Genomic DNA, 22,749 nt, shown 5'->3' with positions numbered 1-22,749 from the left:
TTCCGGAGGTGCTGACACACCGTTATTTGTGGATACCGGGGTTAAACCATGGTTTGTTGGCTCTGTGTATATCAGTTTGAATATGGTTTCCGACCAGCGTGGATGCGCTGACACTCCGCTGTTTGTGACGAGCCATGGCTAGAGCTATGGTTTGCCTTATTAAGGAAAGCCAATTTATTGCATGCAAGAAATTGGAGCAACACAGCAATAAGCTTTTATTTTTTTTTCTGCTCAACTGCGACAGTTTGTCTCAATTAGACTTAACCTGGCTTCAAGCTCTGCCACCATCATGGAGTTGCAATTTTTTTCGACATAACTTTTGTTACGGTTAAAGGATATCACTAACCCAGTTCGAGAGGAAGCGCTGTCTTTATTCTTTGTTCGGTCAAACTCTTAATGTCATAATATAATATAATTATCACTTAAATGACCCTCGCGTTGTAGTACCTTACGCTCATTCTTACTCTTTTTGTTACGCTCTTGCATTAAATTTGTAATTGAACTCACCACATTAGAAGCCCTCTTATGCTCAGTGCTCATGCACTGAATAAATAGTTATTGGCTAGTACTCAACTAAACCGCCTCGACTTTCGGATTATTCTTGGATTACAGCGAATTTCTTCGCATCGAGTATAATTAGCTCACTGAAGATTGACATACCCCCATCCTTGAAAAACTATATTGAGGAAAACGCTCCTCGATCAAACATTTTGGCGCCCAACGTGGGGCTCGTGTTTTAATTCTGTGAACAATTACTCGCATTTATGTATATTCCATCAAACAGTTTCGTCGGTACATAATTTGCAAGTGCAACAACTACACTTTCGTTTCGTCTCGCAGTTGCCATCGAAATTGCTGAAAATCATTTCAGAAGCTAACTGATCGATCGCGGGTTCATTAACCTCTCGCTGTGTTCTCGCCATTCTCGCTTAATTCTATCATTCGCTTATCACCCACATCGCATTTAACGGCGCTTGCACTCTCGTTTCGTTTGCATTGCTGCTACTTGCTTTGGTCCATCGGTCAACGCAGTTATCACTTTCGCTTTCGTTGCCGTCGTTGGAATTTTTGTTCACTCTCTGGACTGGAATTGCGCTCAAACCTGTTTTTTGCCGCCGTCGCTCGCTTCTAAATTTGTTCCCTTGCTGCTGCTGCTGATTTGGTGCCTTCTTCCTGTTGTTGCGTGCATTGCATTTGGAATCTCTAGTTCTGTGTGCGTGTAATTTACACTACACAACAAAATGACGACTCTCGAAGATTTGAAACGCCAACGGAGCAATATAATCAAATCTGTGGTGGAAGGCAAATCGGAAAACCCAATTTGTAATGATGAGCTTCGCTATCGCTTGAGCATCTTGGAAACGTATTTCAAGAAAATTCTAAACGTTCAATCTGACATCGAGGATCTTAGTCCGAACGATGAAGGACGTGCGGACTTGGAAGATACCTACATAGCAATAAAGCTATCCATAAAGAAAAAACTAGAAGGAGATCTGAACGCTAGCACATTTACGCCGGATCACCACCCGCCGCCAGTGCGGTCATCGTTGCCGAGGTTGTCGCTGCCTACGTTTGACGGCATTTATGCGAATTATAAGAATTTCATAAATCAACTTATTGTGCGTGAGTCTGGACTGTCTAACATAGAAAGGTTTAAACCTGTGGAAAGGGCTAACAGTCAGCAGCTTCGCAGTTTAGTGGATAAAGCATCCGGTATCTTCAGCTCTTTGCAATCCATCCAAACCTGAGAATATTGCTCAAGCTATGCTCATATATATCGTTATGGAGAAGTGTGATCAGCCAACTCGGATTAAAAGGAAGGAATCGCTGGACTACAAGACTCTGCCGACCTGGCTAAAATGCACACAGCTGTTGGAACGCCACTGTCAGTTTCTTCATTCATCTGGAACCTGTAGCATGTCACCTACAACGATAATTGCTGTAGATGGGCTACTCGAGCTGTTCTGGGTTGTATATCATAAGTTTGCACGCGCTGGCTCCGGCTGTATTATCGGTAGTAGGAGTGGGTTCCGATCTGGGCTTATGAATACGTGCTCGCTGTATGTACCAAATCTTATTCTTTTTATTCGCGTGCATAACCTTGCTTCGACCGTTTAAGCGTTATGAGGATGCTAGGAGAACTACATATAGAATGGGAACTTAAAGGGAAGCGGAAACGAAACCACTGCAATGTCTGTTAGCTGTGCAGGTGTTGTTGCAACAGCCAATGCCCACCCAACCTTGATCACCCCATTTGCTCGATTTTTTTGGTGTTATGGAATGATCCCTTTTCATTTAGGTTTACACCATATTCCTCCGACCAGACATTCGCATGGCTCCTAATACGAAATTTAGCATGTATTCATGGCAACACTTATTATACTATTATTAAACTAAAAAAAACGAACTAACTCTAACCGAGCCTAACACCCAATGTTTGTACAACTAATTTCGAATTATAATAGGATTCATAACGATATATGCGTAGATTAAATAATAAATGGGTAAATGTATATAAGTTATAATCAGTGACTGACGAATCAGTTAAGTAAAGAGAAAAAGAATGTAACGATAGTATAGAGATATAAAAAAGAATATATGATACAAAAATATGAAATATTTAGATTACGTATGTAGTATGAGGAACCTTATCAATAAGTAAATTCATTTCTTTTCTTTTTTCGACTGATTTCAAAATTTCAAGAAAAAACCAGGATAGCTTCGTGACAGAAGGGCAGTGGAGAACATGCACAATGGCAAGGTGCAAATGTAAATATTAGGGAACTCATTAATGGCTAAAGGCGAATGCAAAGCAAACGGTTACCACCTTCATTAATCTCAGGGCTTGATTTCAATTTTTAGTTCATCACTTACGATATTAGTTACGTTGCTCCACGCAGAAAGATCTTTCCTTGTGTTAGCTGTGCTGGGATGAGTAGATGAATGGTAAGATGAGCGATTAGATGAATGATGGTCTCTGTGAATATAATAGTGTTACTACGAGTTCCAAAAATATTCAAATACACTTAGACCTTGACATGGATATTCTTTCATTAAACAAAAATTCAAAGTTAAACTAAAATATGGTCATATCAGGTCCTAATTATACCCATGTAATCTAATACCAAGGCAGCCGAAAAAGTTGCTGCAGCTTAGGGTGCAGAATCCAGATAATGCCACGTGAAGGCGTCGAGACGTTGAGGTCAGTGACCTGCAGGCACTCCGTCGAGGCTGGCACTATGGGGCGGACATAGATGGTGCTGCCGCAAGGCACCTGACGGATCCAGCAAAACCCTTCACTGCGACATGAAAGCCTCTCTTGGCGTCTCAGATCGTGAGGACGCACAGTTCACCAGGTGGCTATGATCTCCTATAGGAGGCTGCTCAATGTAGTGGCAAGCCTATCGGTACAGCCGGGCGTGGAGAGTGGCGATGGTTCAAGGGCAAAGCACGAGGAACACCCTTCGGCAAGGTTATGCACACACAGACGTTACTTACAAAACGCAATTAATGGTGCTAAGTCCTATACATATATACAGAGGAACACTTTAAAACCAAATATTGGGAATGAGCGGCTAGATATTTACCCCAAATGGGAACTGCACCACTTTAATCGAAAACGTGGATTTCTTCTCGAGGAGGGTTGATACGAGCATTGTGGCTGACCACGCAGGTGCTGCCGTGGTCTTGGGGTTAGGTACACCTCACGCTGCATCGAAAAATTTTGCGACAATTCACATTTTTAGACCACTGGATATCGGTTAAAATATGAGCATACTCACAGATATAGCCCGAATATGAATGGTTGGAAAATTTGTCTTTTAACTGGCGAGCACAACTATCTCAATTAATTCGCGTGGTGTCTGGCTGTATATAGGGTTAAGATTCATCTATTATACAGAGCACCAGAATATCGCACTACTGAACTCTTTAACGATCACGAGGAGAAAGACAGACTCCCGAAACAGAATTGTGCAGCAGCCCACGTTTTTTCTTCCCTCCAGTACAGTACTTTTGCCTTATACTTCGAATAAAAGCAATTAGCAATAAATATAATATAATAAATTGCCACTTTTTGTCAAAACATATGCTTCGTCAAAAAGCTCTATGAAAGCTACTACGATCGGAAACCCATATTTTGAACGGCATATCTTCAGGCGGTTATTGAAATTAAACCGTTGAATTAAAAAAAAATGAAAATAGAGAAATAATTTCATTGTTCTCTATGAACAAGCGCACTACAAACCTCGGCTGGTACTTCGTCGCAACGAAAGGCTGAAACCAATAAGTCTAATCGTCATTCAAATCACCATACAACCTCATGGTTTGCCATTACTAATTCGTCTTGTACCCTTTGTTCTAGTTCTGGTCATAAAATTACGAACTGTTCGCAGTTCAAGGCTATGAACAGCAATCAACGGTTCGATAATGTTAAACGCCTCGGTCTCTGCATCAATTGTCTTGGAAACAGCCATAGAGTGGCACAATGCTCATCGACTCATCGTTGCCGTACCTCTAATCGGACTCATCATTAAACCTTGCATGACTCTCAGCCGCAACAAACACCACAATCGTCAGAAGGACAAACCTCAACTCCAGCACAAGAAACACAATCATCGCTACCCTCCTGGCCACCTACTGCTAGTCAGTCTCATCAAGCAGCGTCTCATTCGCACATTGAAGTAGCAGCAGGGGATCAGATACTGTTAGCGACAGCGATGGTATTGGTCAAGGATGCCTCAGGTGAATACAAACATTGCTTGATTCGTGTTCTCAGGTTAATTTTGTAACCGAGAACTTCGCTCAAAAACTTCGCCTTCGTCGTGAAAAACACCAAATCGGAATCCGCAGTATCGGAGAGTCTCTTACTAACCTTAAGGCTCGTACGACGACGTATATTAAGTCGCGCACATCTGGCTATCAGCTAACTCTCCAGTTCGGAATAACCTCTCACATTGCCTACCAGCCAGATAGTGAGATCGACATATCAAATTGGAACATACCTGCCAATACTCCACTGGCAGATGAATCGTTCTTTAGGTCTAAGCGCTTTGATTTGTTATTGGGAACCGAAGCCTTCTATGGAGCTCTTGCTGTTGACCAGATTCCCATTGGTCCCAATCTTCCCACGTTGCAGAAGACTCTGTTCGGCTGGGTTTTTGGTGGGAGGTACCAACGCCAACAGAATATACAGCCATCGTTGTGCTTGGTGACTGTAGAAGAGTCGATCGACAAAAACATACAGCAGTTATGGAAGGTTAACTCAATCGGCGATTCAAGAGCTATAATTCTCCCAACTCATCGTCGCTGTGAGGAGCTCTATAGGGATACAACACAGAAGGATGCCAGTGGGCGAATTGTCGTGCGCTTGCCATTCCAAGAAGACCCAAACTGTCTTGGAAATTCAGTCGATACAGCATGTAATCGATTTTTTGCCATTGAGAGACGTCTTGCTCGTTTCGCTCGCAGTATCTATCGTTTACGCGGGAATATGAAAGTCTTGGTCACATGTCCATAGTACCGAAGCCAAACTTGGAGGAACCACATTATTATATTCCTCACCATTTCGTTCTCAAGCCAAGTAGCACCTCGACGAAGCTCAGAGTCGTATTTGACGCTTCTTGCCGTACAACATCGCAGAAGTCACTTAACGATCTTCTTTTAGTCGGTCCGACCATTCAGGATGAGTTGTACCAGCAATTACTACGATTCCGCATGCATAGGTTCGACATCACTGCTGACGTCACTAAGATGTGTAGACAGGTGCTTGTGGGGGAGAAGGATAGAAAATTCCAGTATATTTTGTGGCGAACGTCCCCAAATGCCAAGCTTCAAACCTTTCAACTCAATACCGTAACATTTGGGACCACGTCCGCCCTTTACCACGCAACTCGTAGTTTGCATCACTTGGCGGATGATTGTAAGGATAAGTGGCCCTTAGGAGCTGCCGCTATTAAAAAGGCGTTTTATGTTGACGATCTTCTGGGAGGGGCTGATGAAATAGAAACTCTTCTCAAACTCAAAACAGAAATCACAGCTACCCCGCTTATGGTCAGTTTCCCTTATGCAAATGGCATTCCAATCATCCAGGCGTGATGGAAGATGACTCTATTAAAGAACTAAACACATTAGAGAATGAGAGTAGTAACTTGGCATCAACAAATTGATGTATTTAGCTTTACCTTCACTCCCAAGGAAATCTTTGCCACCACCACAAAACGAACAATCTTATCCACTGCATCATCGTTATTCGATCCAATCGGTCTTCTGTCGACTCTAGTCATCGTCGCTAAGATTATTCTTCAGAAGTTGTGGCTGCTAAAACTGGATTGGGACGAGTCTATTCCGCAGACTCTAAGCAATTCATGTAGCAACTGTTTGAAGTCATTGAATTCTATCTCGTCACTATCGGTACCGCGGTTTTGTTTGCAGCCCGACTATTCAACTGCATGGGTTTTGCGACGCCTCGATTCGGGCATACGGCTGCTGTATTTATGTGCGCACTGAGAATTCGCTAGGACAGGTTGCAGTGAAATTGTTCACGTCTAAGTCGAGAGTAGCACCAGTAAAGAAACAGTCTCTTCCGAAGCTTGAACTGTGCGGCGCACATTTGATGTTTCAGCTTTTCTACAAAATCAAGGATATATTCTCTGAACACAACATCACGTCATATTTTTGGAGCGACTCACAGCTCGTATTGCATTGGCTGCAACAACACTCCATCACTTTTTCGACCTTTGTTGGGGTTTCTGACAGTCAGGAGATGACGTCTGGTTTGAAGTGGCGCTACGTACCAACATATCAAAATCCAGCTGATCTTCTGTCGCGAGGCTGCAACGTTAGCGAGCTTATCAAATCGACATGGTGTTCTGGTCCCTTATTTCTGCTGGAAGATTCGTTGAAATGGCCCACCAGCAGTAAACAGCTTGTCATTGACATGGACGTGGTCAACTCAGAGAAGCGGAAAAGTATGTCAGCTCGTACAGTCATAGTCTTCGTCTCATTGCCTGGATGGTAAGGTTCATAAGGAGATGTCGGAAGCAATCGACGCCTACCACATCCTCACCGACACTAGATGAGCTTCGTTTTGCTTCGCACTGCCTTATTTAGAACATTCAACAAACTCATTTCACAGAAGATATTCGTTTACTTCAGAAGCAAAAACCATTGAAGAGTAGCTTGAAGTTTCTTACTCCCTTTTAGAACTCGTAAATGGATTCGAGCTCGTCAAGGTTTGTGGACGATTGGAATATTCAGACCTACCAGACGGTCAAAAACATCCGTTGCTGCTGCCTAACCAGTCTAAACTTGTTTGGAATTATATTCGTCACTTGCATATTCGCAGCTATCACGCTGGACCTAAGGCCTTAGTCGCTCTCATTCGTTTGGAATACTGGATCGTTAACGCCAGAGACTTGGCACGAGACTTGTACACTGTGTTCGCTACGACTGTGGAGTGGATTTTTGTGGACCCATTAATACCTATCTACGGATTGGAGGAAAGGGGCCTACAAAATCGTACTTGGCCGTGTTCGTTTGCCTTCTCACCAAGGCCGTTCACATTGAAGTAGTTTCGGACTTATCAACGAAGGCGTTCTTGAATGCATTGAAGCGGATGGGAGGTCGTCGCAAGTTTCCGGCAGACATTTTCTGCGATAATGCCACTAATTTTGTCGGGGCATCAAATCAACTGCTTGAACTCAAAAGGAGACCCAAGATGAAATTTATAAATTTTGCGCCACAGATTTTATTAATTTCCACTTTATTCCTCCCAGGGCACCTCACTTCGCAGGCCTTTGGGAAGCAGCCGTCAAGAGTGCGAAGGGACTCTTGAATCGAACATTGGCAAACACAAGGTTTACGTTTGAAGAACTGAGCACCGTCGTAGTGGAGCTAGATGCGATTCTTAACTCGCGCCCGATATCGCCACTCTCGTCAGACCCGAACGACTTCAACGCTCTTACGGCTGGTCACCTCTTGGTTGGCGAATCATTGCGTTCGTTGCCTGAAAGGTCCCTCGAAAACGTCAAGTTGTCAAATTTGGACCGCTACGACATGATCACCGCCGTCAAGCAACGGTTTTGGCAGCAATGGTCTATGGATTACGGCAACGAATTGCGATCTCGCACGAAATGGACAGCACCCTTAACGAATCTTACTGAGGGCACAATGGTCATCATTCATGAGGACAACCCCCACTACGCTGGAAACTAGGCCGAGTGCAGTCTCCAGTGCTCGGAAGGGATGGTCGTGTACGCGTGGTGCACCTCCGCACCGCGAATGGAACATGCTGCAGGCCAGTACACAAGTTGGCAATTTTTCCTGTAGTTTGAAAGCAATCCTTTCAACGGGGCCGGGATGTTCGGTCAAACTCTTAATGTCATAATATAATATAATAATCACTTAAATGACAATCGCGTTGTAGTACCTTACGCTCATTCTACCTCTTTTTGTTACGCTCTTGCATTAAATTTGTAATCGAATTCACCACATTAGAAGCCCGCTTATGCTCAGTGCTTATGCACTTAGAAACCGAATAAATAGTTATTGGCTAGTACTAAACTGAACCCTAGGCTGTGCCAAAATTTGACCAACCATTTTTTTTTTTTCAGGGACGTCCCCCTATTCTGTTCTTTGTTATTCAATAAAATTATACAATTTTTTCAAATTTTTAGTTTAATGTTTGGGGGGTTGCTACCACGGAAAGAAAATAAAAATTTTTCGGGTAAATATACATTAAAAAAAAATTGAATTCGTCGGTTTTTTCCATTAATATTGAAACTTAGAAACTAGTTCATATTGATAATAAGGTATTTTTATTTTTTTTTTTTGTTTAGTTACTGTTAAAAAATTAACGATTGGTGAAAATCAAGAAGTTCAGTTGAGGTTGATATATTTAGTTAACTAGTTCGCAAAAACTTGTGCAGGTTTCTTACTGCCAATAACTGATTAATGACGATATGAATGGTAACAACACTGATAGGAAAAAGGCATAGTAAAAATAACTACAATCATATTTGAATTTAAAATTTAAAAAGATAGTAAAATTAAATAGAATTCACTTTGATTCAAATATAATTTTATTAAAATGGCTTTTTTAATACGGTCATATTTAATCTAAATACAAAAAACTTTAAAATAAATATAATATATTAAATTTGTAGTTTAATATGTTTCATATTTAAATTGAATATTATTATGACTTGATTTCAACATTTTTGTTTTAAAATCAAGTGGAAAACTTTTTATTTTAAATATTCTATATTAAATTAAATTAAATATTTTTTGTATTTATTTTAAATATGTTTATATTATTTTTTTTATGTCCTCCGAATTCCCAACTGGTTCACGCTGCTGCAGCCTTGAATACACAGTTTAAATTATCTTTGCGCAGGGCCATAATCACAAAAAATGCAGTTCTACTCATGTTGCGATTATTTCTAAGTTGCAAACTTTAACTTGTGAATCTCACTCCATGAGGACTTGAAATGTAGTCCGCGTAGGCAAAATAATATTCGATTAGTTTAAAAAATAAAATATACTCAATATAAATATGAAACATATTAAATTTAGGCATAAAATATTTTTAAATTAAATATAAAAGATATTAGATTTAAATATTAAACATAATAAATTTAAATATGAAACATATTAAATTTAAATATGAAAATATATTAAATTTAAATATGAAATATATTAAATTTAAATATGAAATATATTCAACTTAAATATTTTCATTTTAATATCAAAGTTTAAGTGAAAAATATTCAATTTTAATACAACCACTTTTGGATGAAAATCAATAGCATAAATATTAAAATCTAAGTGAAAATATTAAAATTTCAGGGCTTTTTTCTATCGGTGAATATATATGCAATAGATTTCAACAATTATCCAACTCATTCAGGAAAAAATTTTTTTTTTTAATTTCTTGATTAAAATTTTTTTTTTTAATTCGGTAGCAACCTCTAAAAAATAAAAAAAATAAAAATAACAACATGTTAATTACTATTAAATGCAAGGTAACAAAACTAGAGGGTTTCCCGTTTGAATTTCGAAAAATCAAATTTTTTGGCCCAGCCTACTGAACCCCCTCGACTTTCGTATTATTCTTGGATTGCAGCAAATTTCTTCGCATCGAGTATAATTAGCTCACTGGAGATTGACACACCCCTATTCTTGAACAACTATATTGAGGAAAACTCTCCTCGATCAAACATTCTTTTTTGGTGCCATTTGTTACCTTTCACAAATTGTTATTGGCATAAGTAAGGAACATGTTGCCCTTAACGTTTAAGTTTAGTTGCTCGATTCAGTAATCGGCAATTCTCACAACACCTCACGATTCAATATTTAATCAAAATTGTATCACTTTGCGCCACTGTAACAACAAATGTACTTGCACCCCAACGAATCTGCAGACAAAAGAGTCCCGGAATTACTGCTCCTAATGTGCCGGTATGTTTTTGTATTCAGGTTTTATTTAATAACTTACTTAACTATTTATCTAAACTATACTACTATGTAGATGGTGGCGATTGTAGGAAGAAGGGGCGATGCTGTACGGTACCGCCGCAAAGCATTGCTTCGCACAGCCGCTCCTCCTTAATCCACCGTCGCTCTCCTTTCTCTTTCTGCTCCTCGGAACTCCCGCATGATGCCAGCAGCAAACTGCGCTATGGCGTCCCATGCCTCAGGGTCCGAGACCATCAGGCGGACTAATCCCTCTGCGCTGACTCTGGTGCCTAGTGCCACCTCCAGCCTATGCCTCTCGTGCGTGAAGCGATGTCACTCGAAAAAAACGTGGTGGGCGTCCTCCTCTATGCCTCGGCCGCAAGCTGGGCACCAGTCTTCGGTTTCATGCCCAAAGCGCTTCAGGTATGACCGGAAGCAGCCGTGACCGCTGAGGATTTGGGTCAGGTGGAAGTCAACCTGACCGTTCTTCCGATCTATCCACGCCTTAAGGTCGGGAATCAATTTATGGGTCCAGCGACCTTTCGTTGAGGAGTCCCACTTCGCCTGCCATCTGCGGATGCTCTCCTGCCTTCGTGCTTCCCTCGCCTCTCTCGTATCGACCTGTCCTGCTAGGGTCAGCTCATGCGCCGCTGCTCTTTTCCTTGCCTGCTCCACAATCGGGATCAGTCCCGCAATGACAAGGGCTGCGTCGTCGGAGACCGTTTTAAGCGCGCAGGCAATCCTGATGGCGCAGAGTCGATGCGTTGCCTCGGCACCTCGCATGTAGCTGGAGACCACCTTCTTCCTGCTGCTGAACAAGACGGCCTCCGTCTTGTGCGCTGCCAGCTGCAGTCCCGCTAGGTCGAGCCACGTCTCCACGGCTCGAATAGCCTCGTTGGCCGCTGCTTCCGTTGCTACGAGGTCCTTGGCCACTACTGCGATGGCCGCATCGTCGGCGAACCCTACTATCGTAGTGCCTTCTGGTAGGTTCAGTCGGAGGACTCCATCGTACATAGTGTTCTACAGGAGCGACCCTAGCACTGATCCCTGGGGCACTCCAGCTGAGACTTCGTACCTTTTCGTTCCCTCGCTCGTCTCGTACGACAACACCCTGTCGCTGAGGTAGCTGTCTATCACGCAGAGGAGGTAGTCCGGTATGCCTACCGTCCGTAGCGCCTCCAACGTTCTTGCCCAGCTTGCCGTGTTAAACGCATTCTTGATGTCCAGGGTGACCAGCAAGCAATACTGCTTACTGCCTCCTTTCCATCGTATGCCGCTGATGGCTCTTTCCGCTATGGTCACAATCTTGTCGATGGCGTCCAGCGTCGACCTGTCTTTGCGGAAGCCGTACTGGTTTGCCGATAGGCCTCCCGATTCTTCAATTGCTCGATTAAGCCTGCGTGCTATAAGTCTTTCGCACACCTTACCGACGCTGTCCAGGAGGCAGATTGGTCGGTATGACGAAGGCTCTACTGGTGGCTTACCTGGCTTGTTTAGCAGCAGCAGTTTCTGCCTCTTCCTGGGAAGGTACCTTCTTCGAGGCACTTGTTGAAGACCTCCACGAAGGCAGATGTCTGTAGTGCTAGTGCAACTTTCAGCGCTCGGTTTGGGATTGCGTCGGGGCCAGGGGCTTTTTTCCTGTGTAGGCTCCTCCCGGCTTCCAGCACCTCTTCTTCCGTGACCTTCACTATGACCGTGAACGGACCAGGGCGTATCCTCGGTTTTAGCCCCGTATGCTGCGCGCTTGGGAATAATGCGGGCACTATGGCCTCGAGCGCGTCGGGTTCAGTTGGCGCCTTGCTCCCTGCACAGAGCTTCTTCGCCACGAGCTTGTAGGCCCTGCCCCAGGGCTCTTTATCCGCCGGCTCGCAGAGCTTGAGGAAACATTCGCGTTTGCTGCTTCGTATCGCCTTTTTCAGGGCTTTCCTGGCGGACCCGTACTCTTCCAGTGCCGAGTCGAGTCGGGCCGTACGTCTCGCTCTCTGCATTGCTCGCCTGGCCTTCATGCACATTGTCCGGAGTCGTGCGATTTCCGGGGTCCACCAGGCAATCGGCTCGTGGTGCCTCGTGAACGGCTTACGCTGCCTCATGCTCGAGTCGCAGGCCTCCTCCATTCTCGTGGCGAGAAGGTTGGCTGCCTCGTTGGCGCTTGCATCGAGTGTGGCATGCCACGACTCCAGGCACCTGGCGATCGCTCTGGTGTCGAGCGTGTCCTCGATGTAGGCCTTGCTCCTGCAGTATGTTCTGCTGGGTCTGAGGCGCTCTCCGATGGTGCACAGTATGGCTTCGTGGTCGCTTCCTGTGTACACATTTGCCATTTGCCACCTAGCTTCGCGTGAGAGCGACGGGCTCGAGAACGTGAGATCTATGATGGAGCCTCCGCTCGCCCTGCTGAATGTTTGCTGGGTGCCTTCGTTCAGCAAAGCTAGGTCCAGCGATGCAAACGCTTCTAATAGGGAACGGCCTCTTGCGTTGGTGGATTGGCAGCCCCACTCCTGTGCCCACGCATTGAAATCCCCGGCGATCAGTACGTTTGTATGGCTCCGTGCATCGTCGACAATTTCCTCGATGATCCGGTTGAAGGAATCGAGGGGTAGACTGGGCGCTAGATAGCAGCTGTAGGTCCACAAGTTCCCAACTTTCGCACGCACGTACCCGTTTCCTGCCTTGATGTTGCAGAGCTTGGGGATGTCGCTTCCGCAGGCCCACAGGGATGCCTTCCCAGACGAGTCTGGGGCCCAGTGCCCGGTGTCGCATGCTTTGTACGGTTCGCTAAGCATGGTCAGGTCCGATCCACATTCCCTCACCGTCTGCGCCAGGAGATCCTGCGCAGCTCTGCAGTGGTTCAGGTTCAGCTGGATTACCCGCATGTCGGTCTGGCGTTTCCGACCCTGCTACTTAGGGCTGGACAGCTTCTGCTGCCGGCCTGATGCCTGACCTCCTTCTTACCAGCTGTCGAGCAGATGAAGCACAATGGCTCATTGCTGCACTCTGCTGCCTTGTGTCCCTGTTGTCCGCATTTAATGCAGCATCCGCTCCTGTCAGCCGTGCTCTTGCAGTTGCTTGCAATATGCCCTGGCTCCAAGCATCTGAAGCACCTTGGGGGCCTTCTCTTTCCCGTATCTTGCAGACGGTCCAGCCGATCCCGCACCTCACCGCACTGTAGAACTGCTTTGCCCATGGAGAAGGGTAAGCTGATCACTGCCGTCTGTGACTCTGCATAGCCACGGCGTAGTCTCCTCACTCTGACTCGTCCCTCGACAATTCCAAACTGGCTCGCGAGGGCGGCGCAGATCTCACGCTCCGTCGCGAGGGAGTCGAGATCGCGTATCTCCAGCACGGCCACCTTGTTGTCCTCCGTCGCCGCCCGCACTGACGCAGCGTCACTGAGGACCCGCACGATGCTCTCTCTCATAGACTCAGCGCTCTCAGCACTGCCTTTAGCCACCTCCAGCAGAAGGTTGCCGTTTTGTGTACGGCGTACCTTTGTAACGCAGCTCGCTAGGTCCGACAGCTGCTTGTCCTCCCTCTTAGTCACCATTGCCAGCACCTCACTGTAGGATTTTCCGCACGCCTGCACGATGACCGCGTCGGGACGTACGCGGCGTACTGTCCTCGGCTTTTTTGCCACTACGGACCATCCTTTGTCCGGATGTCCGTTGGTCACGGACTTACTGATGGCACTATGGGTCGTCTCCTCTTCTTGCGGCCGCATTTGGGGCTTCCTCCCGGCCCTCTTGGGTGCTCTGGCGCCATGCAGCTGGGCTGTACCCGTGAGTGGCGAACTCGGCTCCGCTGCCGTTGCTTCCGCTCCGGTCGGCTGGCTTAGCCTTCGCCACGGCTCGGTCTGCGCTGCGGCATTTTTTGTCCAGACGGTTGCCGTCTGCTGCCCTTGTCCTCGCTCTGCGTCCTCTGTAAGCATTTTGCGCACAAGGCTTCGACTACGTGGCCTTGATGCCCGTCGTCTCCATTCGATGTGGCTGCTCGTCTCTCCTCCTGGATGCTCGAGTGCAGCTCCTTCATGCGCACGAACATTGCCCTCGTGGCAATGGTGATGTGGCGCGAGGTTTTGTTCATCATCCTGATCGTCACCTCGTCCAGGAGTTTCCCTAGCTCCGAGAGGTTCTCGAGGCAGGTTGCGTCCTGTGTGGCCTTGCTTTTCTTGGGCGGCGTCTTTCTCTGCGAGCTAGCTGGGCTAAGTGGGTCCCGAGTCCTCTTAGGGGTCTCCTTGGAGTCCGAGTACATGCTCTGACCCGTTGGTGGGGTTGGCGAGGGTGCTGGCGATCGGCTGAGATTACTGCCCTTCCCGAATGCCAATGCGGCCTCCTCTGGCTCCCTATCCGGCAGTTGGCGTGGCGATCTTGCCAGTGCCGAACTACCCACGAAGGGGTTTCCTTCCTCCATTTCTCGCTTCTCGGTCTGCACTAGGAGGCTCCCGCGCAGGCCTCGGATTTCCCCTTGGCGTATTGATGATGGGGGATGTACCGCCCCTCCACGGTCCCTTACGTTCCGTTGACCGGAACACCGTCTGAGCGGGGGATCGGAGAGTGGTCGGTTCCGTGACCTTTCCCTCGCGCCCCTGTGCTGCCTTGATAAGCCTCGAAGTATGCACTCCCGTGCCTGCCTCGCGCTCAGCCTATGGGTATGCAAGACTCTGCAGGATCGTGCAAATCTTGCTCCCTGACAGCTGCTGCTTGCTACGATGAAGTGGTAGCCGATATTGCCAGCTGGAGGACTTGTGCGCTTTCCAACACTGACTGATCAGTCAGCTGCTTGTGCCGTCGCGAAGAGCAAACAATACAAAATTGCGCGTGGAAAATTGTCAATTGTTGTTGGCCCGGCTAAGAAAGAGCGAGGAGCTGTGTGTGGGTGACCCCTCCGCCCCTCTCCGCAGGATGGAGAAACGTTTTTTAGCCTGGCAAATCCCTCAGAGCTTTCCCCTGGAGCGTAAGCCTGACTCGGTACGTACCCCTTCCCTGTTGATCACTTCTGCCCTATTTTTAGCTGGATCTTCGCTTCTAAATTTGCTTGGACACTGCACTATGGGGCATTTGACCACTTTTTGTGGCATTAATTAATAACTTCCAAACGAAACAATATTTTTTGATTTAGTTTTTTGATATGAGTTTATAATAGTGAAAGGAAGGTTTGTTGGAAAAATGGGCGTGGCACCGCCTTTTTTCCGTAGAAAAATTTAATTTTTACGCTTTTTCTTCAACATTTAATAAACAAAAATTATGGGAGCATATTAAGCGATGGCTTGGCACACACTAAAAATAATTAACAACAAGCAACAATTATTTTTACATGTAGTTTTCTTCAAAATTGTTACTAGGAGACCTGTAATATACAAGAAATTAACATTTTATTGTAAATAATATGTTTACTGTCACACCTGTGTAGAATCCTCTTGGAATTCGTTTTCGAGGTCCATGTTCCAACTTCCGAATTCGAACTGGTCTTCAGCAAGCTCATCGAAACTAATTGAATCTTTTTCAACTCTGCCTGAACTATTAAATTCGCTTGACAAAAGATTTAAAACCTCAGTTGGTAAGGGTTTTTTTTGTTGCAATTGTATTCGCCTGACGAGGTTAATAGATGAAATTATCGGATCTGAGGTATCCATAGACCTTTGGTACACGTCCGTGAAATTTTCTCTTCGGCTGATCTTTCTAGCATGATGAAGTCGATCCGACTTATAAATTTTGTTTCTACATTCTGCACCCTCCTCTTGCAAAATATCCCACAGGTAGCACAGTGTTTTCAATGATTTCTTTTGAATGGACAAGAATTTTGTGAACGGTGGCAGTCATCGGCAGCCAAGGATACAGGTAAATAATTGTTTCCCGCAGTATTAAAACAAAATGTTTGGTATTTGACCACATTTAAAGGCAACTGACTTGAGAGACATATCAAGATTGTCCTCAGATTTGAAATCAGCTTGACGTCAATGCCAGTGATCTCTGCGAAGAGTTTGGGGTTACTAAAGGCACGCCGAGCAGTATTGCCATTATTGGTGCTTCCAAATCCGCCAACTTTTGGTTGATCTACGATTAGAGACAGCCTCTTCCAAAACAATTCTTGAATCATCTTTTTCCTTTTAAGTATTTCGTTTTTATCATCTTGACTCGATATCCTCCATTTCCTTACACAGCATTTATATCCCGCGTGTAAAACAAATTCAAAAAACCGTATCCAGCAGTGCAATGGACTCACACCGTAATTTAAGCTACTCTGTATTGGCAGAAACTTTTCGGACTTGAAATGTTTATTGTTGAGAAAGTCCTTTGGGTTAGCACCACAAATTGGACATGCTTGGGTCGATTTAGTTCCTGTCAAGGCGCTCAGAACTTTTCCATCTATAACAGTTAAATAAAGACGGAACTTAACGTAGACTGCTTTCCCATTTCCCAAAATTATTTTACAAGACCGCAAGCTCATGATCTTGTCCTTTAAGTCCGCATTTTCTTTTATAATTGCGTCTTTTGATTCTTTCATAAATGCTAACTTTAAGGGGCGACAAAATCTAATTGACTGGGGGGTTCTATTATTCCACAGTATATTGCTGATGAATCGACGCATCTCAAAGGCATTACTGTTGTGGCAAATAGGCTAGAGTCGCTATTAAAAGTATGACCTTCCGTATATTCTTGGTTATAGGTCGATTGGCCAGTGCTTCCATCAAATCCATAACTTAAAATAAGATCAGCCGTCAAAAATTCAGTTCCTTGCTTTTCCATTGCACTTAAAACCACCTCTTCTTGTAGGCATATGATTCGCGCAGCTGTATGTTCAAGCAGACTCTGTAGAGGTACCTCTGCTTTCATCTCAGAAACGATAATTCCATCCGGTCGGCACTCTTGCTTCTGACCCGCAACTTTTTTATATGGTGGATAAATTTTTTTGTTTGTTTGCTCTCTAATTGCACAATATTGCTGCTTTGTCAAACCAAGGTCCAAAATGGTAGCTAGTGCCTCGTTGGCAGACAATTTTGTCGGCACCTCAACTGTCTTCCTCAAAGTTTTGCGAATAGATTCAGCTTTATCTGGACATATGGCTAACAACTTTAACACATATGCAAGATCAAGTTGACCGCGGTTACGCGCAGCTGCACCCGCTGCTTGAATCAACAGTTTCACGTTGCGTGCCTTAGATACCGCTAAATCTGCAGATTCTTTTCTTTGCGCTCTAGCACTTTTAGAGAAATATGGCAAGGAAGGCCGCCCAACGGCTTTCATTTTTTCTTTCTTTGTGTAGGATAGTGTCAGTGTCAAGCCAATTTGCATGCCGAATTTCGAATCGATTTATCTTCCTGTGGCAATTATTCCATTTCTTTAATATTTCGTAGCAAATAATTTTACTGTTAGCCGTTAACATGGTCTCATCGTACTCAGGACAAGCGACTTTCAAAATACTCATAATTGCGCCCTCTTTTGCTCTTTTCTGAGTCTCTCCGCACCACGCGGCAAACAGCTGTGAATTTGCAATTGTTCTTTTGTGACCTAAAAATGAAGATTACGCCGAAGACACAGACAAGCGCAAAAAAAAAAACATAAATTGGATTAAGAATTGAATACTCTACAATAACTATGCAGTTTAATGCTTCCGGCGGGAACCGAACACTTTGTAAGTCTCATTCAAAGACAAATTTTCGTCACAAAAATGGACTTGTTAAAAAACTAGCCATTAAACATAATATGACGTCAATTTTTTCATTTCAAACTCACAAACACATTTTACATACCTGTTCCAATCGAGCCCATTACAAAAGATTCACTTAAATTGATCAATTCGGCAATTGTTGCACCTTAAACTTCAGGAAAAAAGCAAGATTGCCGATAACTTTCTGTTGATCGTAGCAAACAGCTGACTTTAACAGCTGTTATCTTAACAGTGGCGCGCACTGTTAATTTTTTGGGTACGTAACATTACGGACTGGTGTTATTTCTACGTATACCGGTTAAAAAAATATGACTTTTCCGACTTTTGAAAAATGAGTTTCGGCCAGAGAAAGTGGTCAAATGCCCCATAGTGCAGCAGTGCACGCATAAGGGCGTGTGTGTATGCACTCGAGACTAACTGAAATCGTAATATGCTTCCTACCCGAGACCCCGCTTACAGAATAATTAAAGCGCAGAAGTCTCAATGCCGCAACCATTTGACACTAGATATTACTGTTATATTTTTTCACACACATCGAATGGGAATTAACCATGCCTGCAAGAAATATTAGATTCTCAAAGCAGTTAACACTACCGATACCGAAGCCGCTGTCGTTGGTGCCGTCAGCCAGACTCTGGATGAAATATTTATTGAGTTCCAATTGTGAACTCCATCCGGAATATGGACCGTCTCCAAAGGGTCCTGTTCGGGCGCCATATGTTCGAGCCAAGTCCCTCCAACAGTTTCGTAGTGGAATTCTTCAGCACTCCTGATATTCCTCAATCCGCTCGATGTTAGTTCTTGCTCGTTCGTTTATAGCCTTTTTACACTGGGCGCGTCTGCTATCGATATCGGCATAGACGCAATGAAGCAGAAAAGGCGTTTACATTGGAAGACGTGCGTCTTGAATTTGGATTTGGGTGTTTGATGACAAAGAAAGATACACAAATTTTTGAAAATCAACAGAATTAAGCAAGACGTCAGGAAAATGGGACGAAAAAGAATTGATTCTCATATTTAAATATTATTTTCAGACATTTCATTGTAGAGTTTGTGGGAGTTCTTCTTCAAATTATGAAAACCACCGAAGTTCGTCACCAGCAGTGTCTTAATGGCATCAGGGGGTCAGAAAAATTTCATATGATAATAATACAATCAGTTTCAAGTATTTTATTTAATGACTTTATGTATATTTTCACCTTTTTGCACAATCATACATTTTTAGCGCCAAAATTTGATTTTTGATCTACAATTTTTTGTTGTTATTAGTGGTGATAGTTGCGCTGATAGGCAGAAAATACCAAAAATGACCAAAATCAATCGAATATACCGAATAGACGCACATGAATCAGACACTGACGCAACTTTTTGCCACCACTAGGGCCCTATGCTTAACCTATGTAAAAAAAACTGCGTCTTCGCCAAGACGCAAAGAAGCATGACGCAGCCCCAGTGTAAACGGCCTATTATTTTCTCTATATTAATTCTTGTGATCATAGATCTTCATACATATTTTTATCGATACTATCGATTGCGCTTCTCTTCTTGTACATTTTCTTTTTAGCGCCAAATTCAAATTCATTGACAAATTCATGTTAACATTGCTAAAGTTCATTAAGCTGATATAATATATTAAGTGGCGTCAACATTCTCCCCACCTTGGAAGCTCCTTCCAACATTAAGATCATCTGTATCGGTCGGCAGTGGGCAGAGCTTGTGTACGTTGCTCTTAAAGAGTCCAGTTTTGGTCTTGAGTCTTACAACCCGAACTGCCCCATCCGCTCCTGTGTGTAACTCTGCAACTCTTCCCAGCAGCCATTGTCCGGGTGGCGCGTTGTCCTCAGCAACAGAACATGTGTACCACCAGGATGCGTTTCCAATGGTTGCTCATGGACAGCTTCAACAGTGCTTCAGCCCATATAGGTTTCGGAAACGTTTCATTCTCTGCCTTGCACACATCCACTTTTACCACAAATACAATATACCCTTAACTCTCTTTTCAGTACGGGTAAAAAAGCAGTATCGTAGAAAATGACTATATCTACCAGATTGCCGAATCTGAATCAGAGCGGATCATAATTATAGCGAGAATGAAGAAATTCATTTTCAGTTGCTTCCCCCGCCCACTCCTGAATGAGACTCATTCTCATCTCATTCTCTATCTCGCTCGTTATGTACGCAAGCGCCCTCTAGCGGAAGAGATGTAGAATCTAAATGGTGCATATAGAATCTACATGTTAGATGTAGAATATACATTGTAGATGTAGATAACAAATGTAGCAAAAAAAATGTAAAATTTTTTTTTAATTCTAAAAAATCATTAGCTCAAAAATGTATATACTGACTGAGTACTGGTATAAGTAGAGTCGCGTCCCCAGAAGCGACTCGCACGTTCCTTCTCGTTAGTTTTATCGTATCTTTAAAATTGTGCCTGCCACAGATTTTCATCCCTTGCGTGGGCGGAAGGGGACGGTGCGAAATTTTGAAATACACTTGTAGCAGTGTGATATCACATGAGCCTGGAAACGTTCCTTCTCGTTAGTTTTATCGTATCTTTAAAATTGTGCCTGCCACAGATTTTCATCCCTTGCGTGGGCGGAAGGGGGCGGGGCCAAATTTTGAAATACACTTGTAGCAGTGTGATATCACATGAGTCTGGAAACCAAATTTGGTTTCTCTAGCTCTTATAGTCTCTGAGATCTAGGCGCTCATCAAGACGGACAGACGGACGGACAGACAGTCAGACGGACATGGCTATATCGACTCGGCTATTGATGCTGATCAAGAATATATACACTTTATGGGGTCGGAAACGTTTCCTTCTCTGCGTTGCACACATCCACTTTTACCACATATACAATATACCCCTTAACTCTTTTTTGAGTACGGGTATACAAATTTGGCCTCCAATTTAATCCAAACTTAACCCACGGTGGAATACAAGGGCGCATGGATTCCTATGGTCACGTCTTGGTGCTCTCCTGTGGTACATTTCACACAACCGAGGTCTGTGTTGGCGTTTTTGAATGCGTCTTTGCACTGTTGCGTGATCCCTATTCGCAAAACAATTGGAAGCCCAAGAGATTCAAATGCTTGCTAAAAAGCGAGCTTCAGCTCCGCATCCTCCACAGTCTAAGAGATTGCGAGACTCTGTGTACAGTACTGGCCCTGCCGATGCCTAACGAAGACCTGGATTAGCGGTGAACTATTATAAAACATTTCTCCGATTTTGATGTTCGGATTAGTATTAACTAATTACACTAGTCAGCACGATTTTTCCTCAAGGAACAAAACGAACTTTTTCTTAAAGATTTGGGGCTTAGAAATGGTTTGATGATATTTTTATACCCGTACTCAAAAAAGAGTTAAGGGGTATATTAGATTTGTGGTAAAAGTGGATGTGTGTAACGCAGAGAAGGAAAATTTTCCGACCCCATAAAGTATATATATTCTTGACCAGCATCAATAGCCGAGTCGATAGCCATGTCTGTCTGTCTGTCCGTCTGTCCGTCCTCCGTCTGTCCGTCTGTCCGTCTTGATGAGCGCCTGGATCTCAGAGACTATAAGAGCTAGGGCAACCAAATTTGGTTTCCACACTCATGTGATATCACACTGCTACAAGTGTATTTCAGAATTTCGCCCCGCCCCCTTCCGCCCCACAAAGGACGAAAATCTGTGGCAGCCACAATTTTAAAGATACGATAAGACTGGAAACGCAGTATAGTAGAGAATGCCCATATCTATCAGATTGCCGAATCTGAATCAGATTGGATCATAATTATAGCCAGAATGAAGAAATTAATTTTCAGTTGCTTCCCCTCCCCTCCTCCCACAAACGACAACGCAACTCATTTTCCTTCTCGCTCGCACACTCTGCCGCGCTCAGTGCGCGAGCAACCCCTAGCGGAGGAGATGTTGAAATCTAAATGGTACATGTAGAATATACATGTTAGATGTATAATATAAATAGTATATGTAGATGTAGATAACAGATGTAGCAAAAAAAATTTTTTTTTTAAGTTCTAAATAATTATATGCTTAAAAATGTATATGCTGACTGAGTACGGGTATAAGAGAGTCGCGTCCCCAGAAGCGACTCATACGTTCCTTCTCGTTTTTTTTCTATGGCAGAACTTTTTTTTAAAGAATTTTTGAAAACTGGTATTTTTTTTAAGCTTTTTCAAGAGTAGCGCTTGTTTTTTTCACATAATTTAGTATTTACGTCTGGTTGTAAAGAACTTTGCTATTTTGAAAAGATAATAAAAACCGCTAGAAGTTAAGCCTAAACACTTTGTGATTACAGCTTACCGTCTGGGAAATATAAAGCATTGAAATGCAAAAATTATGATTTTTGTGCGGTATTTTTTACGAAATTTTGACTTTAAAAACTCAAGAAAAGTCGACAAAAAAATTATATCCTGTGTCCATATTTTTTTGTGTATAGGTGCATTAATTTGGCGTCGTTCCAGGTATCGCTCATTAAAATCTATGAAGAGACTTTGGAGCTAAAATTCGTTAACCAAACCTAAAATATGGAAAAAATGAAAAAAAAATAACTTTTGGAAGGTTGCGAACAAAAAAATTTTCAAAAAAAAAATTTTTCAAAAAAAAGTTCTTCCATAGAAAAAAAAT

General features: G+C 43.7%; 1 protein-coding gene across 1 annotated transcript; it reads right to left on the bottom strand.

The window, feature by feature from the left end:
• Positions 1 to 10,605: 10,605 nt before the first annotated feature.
• LOC121404806 lies at positions 10,606 to 11,469 on the bottom strand. Its single transcript, XM_041595175.1, has 2 exons — positions 10,847 to 11,469; positions 10,606 to 10,762 (listed from the first exon to the last, which is right to left on the bottom strand). The coding sequence occupies exons 1-2, from the start codon at positions 11,467 to 11,469 to the stop codon at positions 10,606 to 10,608; spliced, it is 780 nt and encodes a 259-aa protein (XP_041451109.1).
• Positions 11,470 to 22,749: the final 11,280 nt, after the last annotated feature.

Source organism: Drosophila obscura, unplaced genomic scaffold, assembly GCF_018151105.1.
Source record: "Drosophila obscura isolate BZ-5 IFL unplaced genomic scaffold, ASM1815110v1 contig_40, whole genome shotgun sequence".
In the NCBI taxonomy this organism is placed as follows: Eukaryota; Metazoa; Arthropoda; class Insecta; order Diptera; family Drosophilidae; genus Drosophila; species Drosophila obscura.
The sequence above is the reverse complement of the archived record's forward strand: the minus strand, read 5'-3'. Positions and strand labels throughout refer to the sequence as shown.

Coding starts and splice junctions, on each gene's coding strand:
- LOC121404806 (XM_041595175.1), bottom strand. CDS start 11,469: ATGTACGATGGAGTCCTCCGACTGAACCTACCAGAAGGCACTACGATA. Junction 10,763..10,846: donor GGGCATGAAACCGAAGACTG/GTGCCCAGCTTG, acceptor CGAGAGGCATAG/GCTGGAGGTGGCACTAGGCA.